At 45.4% G+C, this 9,633-nt stretch overlaps 1 protein-coding gene across 1 annotated transcript in view; it reads left to right on the top strand.

Moving 5' to 3' along the window:
* Cd247 (CD247 molecule) overlaps nt 1–9,633 on the top strand; it is an 81,605-nt gene that overhangs the window by 65,698 nt on the left and 6,274 nt on the right. Inside the window, exon 2 of the mRNA XM_017799963.2 lies at nt 8,856–8,959. Coding sequence (XP_017655452.1) covers nt 8,856–8,959 — 104 coding nt within the window. The remainder of the gene's footprint in view (nt 1–8,855; nt 8,960–9,633) is intronic.

Genomic DNA, 9,633 nt, shown 5'->3' with positions numbered 1-9,633 from the left:
CTCGGGAAATTGCCATACCAGATTTTAAGCTGTATTATAGAGCTATAGTCATAAAAACAACATGGTACTGGCACAAAAATAGACCTAAAGATCAATGGAACAAAATTGAAGACCCGAATATGAGGACATGCAATTTCAGCCACCTGATATTTGAGAAAGATGCCAAGAACATTCACTGGAGGAAAAATAGCATGTTTGGCAAATGGTGCTGGCAAAACTGGATCTCCACCTGTAGAAGAATGAAACTAACCCCCTATCTTTCACCTTGTACAAAAGTCAACTCCAAATGGATCAAAGACCTCAATGTGAAGCCTGAAATTCTGAAAGTGTTAGAAGATAACATGGGCAATAACCTACAAGATATAGGCGTAGGAAAGGATTTTCTAAACCAGACATCAATCACTCAGGAAAAAAGGGCAAGAATTGCTCAAAACTCAACTCCAAGTGGACCAAGGACCTGAATGTAAGACCTGATACCCTGAATCAAACAGAGTGGAAAGTAGAGAATATATTGGAACCTATAGGCGTAGGAAAAGACCCTCTGAAAAATCTAATGCACATGCATTACATTCAGCAATTGACAAACGGGACTTCATGAAACTAAAAAAGATTCTGTACAGCAACGGACATGATCATTTGGGTAAAGAGGCAGTCTATGGAAGGGATTTCCGTGCATTGGAGACACTTGGTTTCTCTATGTTAAAGGTTGCCTCATGGATCTGGACAGTTGGGGCGATCTCCAGCAAGCATCTTTTGACTCTCTCACATGACCTTTCAAAAGTGAGCCAATAAAACAAATAGCTACAAATGCTGGCAAGAATGTGGAGAAAGGGGAACTCTTATTCACTTCTAGTGGGAGTGCAAACTGGTGCAGTCACTATGGAAATCAGTGTGGAGAGTCCTCAAAAAACTAGAAATTGATCTACCATGTGATCCAGTCATACCACTCATGGGCATATATCCAAACTGTATAACCTATAAGGAAATACCTGTTTACCCAAGTTTATTGCTTCCTTTTTCATAATAGTCAGGAATTGGAAGCAACTAGTTGTCTGTGAACTGGTGAATGGATAATGAAGATGTGGTACATACACACAATACGATATTATTCAGCTCTTTAAAAATGGAATTATGAAATTCACAGGTAAATGGATGGAACTAGAAACTGTTATACTGAGTGAAGTAACACAGACTCAGAAAAGAAATCAACATATGTTGTCCCTCATATGTGGATCCTAGAACCAGACTCTGATAAATAAGTATGCAACCAGACATAACTACAGGCCAGGATAATGGAAAAGAAACAGTGAGGTAAAGGAAAAGAAATAACCTGAAAGAGAAGAACAGTAGGAAACAGGCCTGAGTAGATTTCTTTTAAGCAGTGTTAATGTGCTGAGCATAATGTGAGGGCTGTGAAAGAAAAACAAAGGCCTGGCAGGTGGGGGCGGGGGGGGGCTGCCTCTCACTCAGGCTCTGACACATATGCACTGTGGGACTACGGAAGGATCACTTTACGTCCCTGACCTTCAGTCTCTATTTGCAAAGTGGGACAAATCAGGGCTGCCCAGCTTACCTCTCTCAATTGTTATCATCAAATGAAATAGAACTCTGAAAGGGTTTTCTAGACTGAAAATGTTGACCCAATGTTCAGTAAGATCATGACTATGTATGTGTCAGCCCCTGGAGTCGGCAGCCACATGGCCAAGCTAGCCTCAAGAGGAGATAATGAATTTCCTCTGTCTCTGTAGATGTATGCATGTAAATATATACCTCACACATAATATTGTTCTTTGTATATATGTATTATAAATATATATATATATATTCCATCCACAGAATAGAGAAAATATTATCGGGCAACCACTGAAAAGATATTCAGGAGTTGGTGAGGTGACTCACGGATAAATGCACCTGCTGCGAAGGCTGACCACCTGAGTTCAAACCCCAGGACCCACAGGGTAGCAGGAGAGAGCTGACTCTGTCAGGTTGTCCCCTGACCTCCACACACATGCCATGGACCACGGGTGCTCATACACACACACACACACACACACACACATACACACACACAAATAAATAAATATATAAATAAATAAATAAATAAATAAATAAATAAACTTAAGGTATTCAGTAAAACTATGAAGTGATATAAAATGTGAAACACGACTATATAAAATGACATGAAATGTTATAACATATGAAAAGTTATAATGCAAACTGAAGAAAAGCAGGTTTTGTTTTGTTTTTTTCTAGGACAAACATTTTGATGCTGAATGGTTGCAACTGATAAATAGCAGAAATTTTGGAAGACAATCTTCCATCATAGTGGCACATAGTGGCTGTGTTTGGGCATGGAATTATAGGAGATTTTGATAGTTCCTCCTATGAAATTATGGGAGATTTTGATAATTTCTCCTACTTTTCTGAGCTTTGATGAGTTCACTTACTCAAAAACAGGAAAATGATCACAGAAAGATGTAAATATTGCACAAAGCCACCATTTTAGTGGAAACAAAAATACAGAAAGTACAAATATGGCCTGCACGCTCTCTAAGTCTAAGAATAAAATAGTCCCTTTCTGCCTTTGAAATCTTGTCTATGGGAATACATAATTTGTATGTAGTTGTGACCAGATTTTCAACTTTGTAATGAGTATTTGCAATCTAACTTACAGTAAGGAAGGGTGTGAGGGGTCTGGGGCAAGTACAGAGAGTAATGGCATATTATATGGTATTTGTAAATTATATACAGTTGCTTTGAAGGTCAAGGTGATCAGAGAGCTTCTAGGTAAGCCAGCCACAGTATGTGTCCTGGCCTTTTGGTAGCAAGCTGTTTTTGCCATCTAACTTTGTGTGCCTTTTGGCCTCAAAGAAGCAGCACCCAGGACGCAGGCAGGATATTTCTTGCTATACTGATTTGACCTTTGGAAAAGGAAGGGCTCTACAGCTAGTGAGGACTCCTCTCCCCTGGCCTGATGACCAGCAAGACCTCTAAGGGCAGTACTAAGTGATGGTTAAGAAAGTCTCTGAGACTCAGTTTCCCTAGCTATAAAATATGAACCACTGTGATACCTGCATATAACTCACCTGTAGTCCTAGGCATAGAAAAAAATCTTCAGGTAGTGGCTGGCATCACTGCTTGTATCTTTCCTCTACAGTGAAAGTTGGCTGCTCAGTGAAAGGTGTGTGTGTGGGGGGACCTGAGCACCCGGTGTTGTGGTCACTTGGTTGGCATCACATCCATTGCTTTGCCTTACACAGTCACCTCCCACAGCTGCTGCCACTGCTTTCCTGCAAACACATGACTTCCTGTTTTCTGAATTTGAGTTCTTAGCCTACAGTGTCATCATCAGTTGATTCTGAAACTCGGGGTGGGCTCGGACTACAGCAAGACCATGGACCCAAAGCTGGGGTTACAAAGAGAGGAAGGGGCTAGGGAGTTAGCTAATCCTAAGTAGGTTATGGACTATTATGACTACTATTGATGGCATTAGCTCCTTTGTATTGAGCTAGGTGCCAAGCCCAGAGCCCATTACATTAAAGGGTCATATAGCCTGGGACCTAAGGCAGCTTCATGGTCATGCTACAGTAGAGCTAGGACTTGGTCTCAAGTTGACTTCCCTCAAAGGATTTGTTCTTCCCTAGAATGCTGAAGTACTAGAAACTGGACACAAACCAGACATGAGTGAGAATCGAAAGATGGAGAATTAGAGTTCTCCACCAGTGGTTGGTGGGTGGTGAGCTCCTTGTCACTAGAGGTATTCAAACAAAGGCTAGAGGTGTTGGTCACAGACGTCCCTGTGAAAGGTCAGGAGCTGTCTGGATGAGAAGGATCTCAGAGGCACTGGAACACAGTGGGGATAGAGCGAGCTTTGCTTCAGGGGTGCTGAGGAACATTGTAGGTAGTTGACCTTCTGGAGCCTTACTTCTTATCTGCAAAATGCAATTGGTACAAGATTGCTCTGAGCATTAAACCAGATCATGAAAGGGGAAAGAGTTCTCTGAACTGTATGCAGAACAGTATATGTGAATTGCATCATTATTGATTGTGAAGCCAGAATTCTCAGTATGCCCACACAAAATCAGCCCCTCCTGTGAGCCAGGCCCTTCCCACACACTGTGGTCTGACTTGATCCTCACATGCTCCTAAAAGCCAGGTATCTTCACCACTGTGGGCTGGGGAGTCTGATCAGTTTCTGTTCCCAACCACAGCCTGATGGGGGTGAGAGGGGGGAGTCTGTTCTTTTTCCTGCTGCTTGCTCCTGCCTGTACCTACAGAGCCTCTGCTGGCAAGGAGGCCCCTATAGGCCTGCAAGCTCAGGGCCACTGTACAGGGCCCCTCCTCATATCCTTGGCCTCATTCTCTCTGCCTCACTGCCTCGTGGCATTAGTCTTAGTAAATCATTTTTGTAGCTAGAGAACTGAAGCTCAGAGAGTGAAGACAGCGCTCCTGAAACACCCAGCCAATAAGCAAACTCTGACCTTGTCTCTGAGAATCTTTCTGCCTTAGAGGCCTATGCTCTTTCCTCTTCTCCAGTGTCTGGTGGGCCACCAGGTAAGGAGAGAAATCAAGCCACGGAAACCTGAGAGAACTAAGAGGAATGAATGATGTGAAAGTCACATGACCCTGTGACTAAGTATTAAAAGGAGGCAGCCAGAAAGGGCTGTGCATCCAGATGTGCAATCCGGTGGGATTGCTGAGGCCTGCACTATAGTTGAGGGTCTCCTGAGGCTGAGGGCTAAGAAAGTGCCTGCAGTTGGGGGGACCAGGTAAATCTTTCAGCTTTGTCACTAACCAGCAGGCCTTCCTGATAACATTGCTTTAACCCTACGGTCTCAGTTTATCAAGCTGTGAACTGGGCGCCAATAAAAGCCTTCTGGATTCTTCTAAGAATCAAACTTGATCAGATACAGGATGTCACTTTAATGGTACAAATGGCAGTCAAGTGGGAAGTATCCTTACCAGTGGGGTTTGAGGGAGTTGAGCAGATGCCCAGCTCTTAAACTGGATTTGCTGCAAGAAGTGCAGGAAGGAAGACACACCAGGGTATGTCAGCATTGTTGACAGGGCTGGGTGTATTAAGACCTAATACCTGTTCTCAGAAGCACAAGCCTGGCTGGGAGACACCGACAACACAATGCAAGTACGACTCACTGTAAAACCCAGACTCTGTAAGCACTTGTGCCTCCCTAGGCTGTCCTCCAGGGCCTTGGAACCTCTGGGCTGGATGATGCAGTGCCACAATACCTGAACCAGGGCTCTTATGAGGGTGATAACAGGCTGCTCAGAGGAGTCTAGGCTAACTCTTGTTAATGACCCAGGGCATTACAGCTGAACTGAACAGGAAGATACTCTGTGAGCCTTTGGATCATTTCTGGGTACCTCACATGGCCTAGTCCAGGTGTTCTGCCAAAGGGCAAAGATACCAGCTTTTTATGCATGGGCTTAAAGTAAAAATAGGGTGACCACAATAGCTGGCATTATGGAGAACAAATCAGGTCTTTCTGCTGGTAAGAACCACTGCATTTAATCATCATCATCAACTGGACTCAAGGAACATAACTCCTCTCAATTTACAGTGAGGAAACCAAGGCTTCGGGAAGGTCAGTACCATAGTCGGAAGTACACAAACATTGTCAAAGAAAAGGACGAAGGCTTGAATTCGGTTCTCCTTCTCTGACTGTGAAATTTTCATTTGTGTAGATGGTATGTCTGTGGGCCTGAGGCCTAGAAAAGGGGGGTGCTTTGTAAGACCACACAGCTAGTAAGTGGCAGGAGAATGCTAGAAGCCACCTGTACCCAATCCAGCCCTCTTTCTGTTTCTATAGTCCCTGGCACAGAGCCAATGCCCAGCAACCATTTAATCAATTGTGTGATTGAATTAGGTTCTGAGTTCTTGCATGGAACTTTCTGGGCTATTGCTGCAGTCTTCAGGCCCACTCCTTTCAGTACATACACTGCGGGACTGAGGAGGGGAGGTTCCTGCCAGGGGAACTGCTGGGTTAATGTCCTTTCCTCTGCCAACCCACACACAGCACATTTGTCACTGGCTGTAAAACCATGCTGCTCTTAGAAAGAAAGAAACCTTGTTCCTATTACTTATGTCTCAGGGGGTGAGTGCCTAGTTCCCCTGCCTACCCCCCTACTGTGCTGACTCCACATAACACAAATAAATATTTCTTATTTGTTCTAAATTTACTGTCCGGTATTTCTTCTGTTCTCATTTTATGCGACAGGCAGCTGAACAATTTTCTCCTAGCCTTCTCTATGAATCTCAACCACCCCGTAAATTGCCACTGACATTTCCTCTCCAGCCCTAAAAGAAAAAGTCTCCCCAGGTTTGGTGGCCTTCACTGGGGCCTGGTTTACCTCTTAGAGGTTCTTAGAGCATTATTTGAGCAGAGAGCAGCCTAGGGCTGGGGCAGCATTTCCCTCATCATTGAGACTTATCCGACTTCTCCTCCCCATAACTGCAGGATATCTGATGAATGCCCCTCCTGTGCCCTGGTGTAGAGGGTAGAACAGGAGGCAAAAAATGAAGATATGGCCATTGGTCTCAGGTGTTTATAGCCTGGTTGGAGGGTAGTCTGAGTCCTGAGATGTGGGAAGTATGCTCTGCCACCTCCACTATCCATTGACTATTACTCCGGGGCTCAGGTGACAGAACATAGGCCTGATTTCTGCAGGTGTTGGGTAGAGCTAGCAATGGTAGTCCAAAAGAGGAGCTGAAGCAATGGCAGGGGTGGTGGGGGTAGGAAGGCACCCATTGTGGTTAAGGAAGAATGGGGTATAAAAGACAGGAGGAAGGGCTGGGGATGCAGTCAGTTAGTAGAGTGCTTGTCTAGCAAGCATGAAGCCATGGGTTTGAGTCCCAGCATTATTATAAACCAAATATAGTGGTGCACACCAGTAATCCCGGCATTCAAGAAGTGGAGGTGGGAGGATTGCAAATTCAAGGTCCTTGGCTACATGTTGTTCAAGGCCAGCCTGGAATGCATGAGGCCCTATCTGAAAGAAAGAAAGAAGGGAAGAAAGAAAGGAAGGAGAAAGAAAGAAGAAAGAAAGATGAGAGAGGGAGGAAGGAAGGAAGATGAGAAAGGAAGAAAGAAGAAAGTTGGAAAAGTGGTGAGGTCTTACTGGCCTGGAAAGGCAGACCCCGAACATAGCTGGACAGAGTTCGGGTCTTCCTCCAAGTATCTAGGTCATCAATGGTTTCTGTACAGGGACGGTGGGAGATGACAAAGACATCTTCTGCCTGGGGCCAGGAGAGGTCCTGGATTAGAGCTGGAATCAAAGGCGGAGGGCAGAGGGCTTCAGGGCTGTGGAGATGGGGACAATGAGTGAACCCTGAGAAAGTCACCTGCTTCCACCGCACTGGAGGAAACCAAAGGGTTACCTGCATGGAGGGAAGGCAGAGCTAGGCCAGGGCAGAGTTGCTGCTGGGGTACACTGCTGTACCAGGGCCAGGCTTCCTCTCACTGCCTGTGATCAATCCACAGTTCTCAGTGTGTTTCTGAGTGGTGCTCTTATGGGGCCCTAATGATTGCACTTAAAACAATAAAAAATGCACAGAACAAACACTGAAGAGAGTTTCATCTGTTTAATAGGAAAGGCAGTTGAAAGGGTAAACTTGTCCCAAGTCATACAGCAAAATTTTGACAGGGCCGGCCAGCCAACGGCCACCAGAGGGCACCCCTGTCTCTGGAGACACAGTGGAGAGCAATGGGACCTCTGCTTATGAGGCTAGGAGCAAGGCCAGAGCAAGAAAGACTCCTCCACAGGACATGCTTCCATTTGGCAGGTGGGGCCGCTTCACACTCACCTAGTAGGAGCACAGTCTAGATCAAGACCTGCACCTGCTTGCTTGCATTGCGTGATCTTTCAAATAGGAATGCTAGCTTTCTATTTAACCAACATATTTCCTTTCCTTTCTACCCTTCATATCTGGCATCAGTGTCAACTACACACGCATTAGTTATGGGGTGACAAACATCAGAAAGACAAGAGGGGTTAAGGGACCCTTCTGTATTTGAGTGGGCGAGACTAAGCAAAAGATGCTCTGATCTGAAAATTGTAGGATGGCACTTGTTTTATCACGTGGCAAAAACGTGGAGGCAAACAGTGGGAAGTACTAGGGTGTCCTGGGTGAGTGTGTAGGGTGTTGAGACTGAGGCCTTGGGATACGTGGGCAGGGAAATTTGAAGCCCAAGTGGTGGTGGTGGGGGGTGTTGGGTAGGAAGTTGGAGTCCTGAAGGAACCTGCCAGGGTTGGGGGAGGAAAGCCAACACCAGGCACAAGAGTGCCTGACAGCGAGTGAGGAAGTAGGGAGTATCCTAATTTTGTTTGTTTGTTTGCTTGCTTGTTTTTGTTGTTTTTTGGTTTGAGGCAGGGTCTCACTTTGTAGTCCAAACTGGCCTGGACTTACTATGTAGCTCAAACTGGCCTTGAACTCACAATCCTCTTGTTTTAGCCTCTCAAATGCTGGGATTACAGGTACCTAGAAGATCAATGTTCTGGCCAACAGTTCCATTGCCACCTAGACTTCACTGTCTCAATTAGTAGATACTGAGATGATTTCACTTAGTCACCAAATCTCTGAGCTCTACCTTTGTCAGCCCCTAGGGTCTTGTTCTCTCCCCATGTGTAGGCCTTAGGAGCTACACAGTCTAATCACCAAGACCTGGAAACGTCCTGAGGCTTAGCATTCATGGTTCATATAGAGGCTCTTTTACAGTTGGGCTTCCTAATGTCCTTGTCATGATTTCTTTGGCCACAATCAGTTATAGAACCAATCAGGTCATAGGGATATGTTCTTGTCACCTTGGGCCTGGCTGACTAGTTTTATCTTGGCACAGAGGCACAGAGCTTTGGTCTGCTGGATCCCAAACTCTGCTACCTGCTGGATGGAATCCTCTTCATCTATGGAGTCATTGTCACTGCCCTGTTCCTGAGAGCAAAGGTGGGTGCCCTTGGGCTCTGCGGAGAGGGTGTGAGCTCATGCACTGGGTGGATGTTCTGAGGGATATTGGTGTTAGAAAGCCTCAGACTTGGACTGTACCTGGGGCTTGGTATCCATGGGCAAAGCAGGGGACAACCAAGTGTGCACAGTGAGTGGGTTGAGAAAGTGGGGGGTCTGCTTAAGCCTGGCAGGGCAGGAGGATTTGCCTAGTGCTGGGCACGTTAGTGAGGATGCATACCAGTGCTGGAGTGTCCAATGGTAGGGTTGCTGCTGGCAGGCGGGAGACTTATACTAGGTAATGGACCTACAGCTGCTTCTTAGGTCCTGCTGTTGTACTGCTAATCAAGGCCACATCAGCCTTTCTCTCCAAGCCTCAATTTCCCCATCTGTAAATGGAACTGTTGGCCAGAACATTGATCTTCACCAGGTGCCTGTAAACTGTGGATTTAGTGTTGTGATGAGTCTGGGGATGGACAGAAGGTGAAAGACCGATCACTTCAATGCATTGTAACCCATTTCCTTTCTGGATTTTAAACTCTGACATAAAATTTTCCTTGAAAAAGTCTTACTGATTTTTTTTTTTTAAATTGAAAACACTGCCCAGTGGTCTCTAAGATTTCCTCTGATGCTCTGACTTTAAAAGACCTTGCAGTTTCTCTTGGCTGAGGTGTCAT

The sequence above is a fragment of the Nannospalax galili genome, unplaced genomic scaffold (assembly GCF_000622305.1).
Source record: "Nannospalax galili isolate Female #2095 unplaced genomic scaffold, S.galili_v1.0 scaffold1811, whole genome shotgun sequence".
Taxonomy (NCBI): Eukaryota; Metazoa; Chordata; class Mammalia; order Rodentia; family Spalacidae; genus Nannospalax; species Nannospalax galili.
Note: the sequence above shows the minus strand (reverse complement) of the source record. Positions and strands in the feature narration are given on the sequence as shown.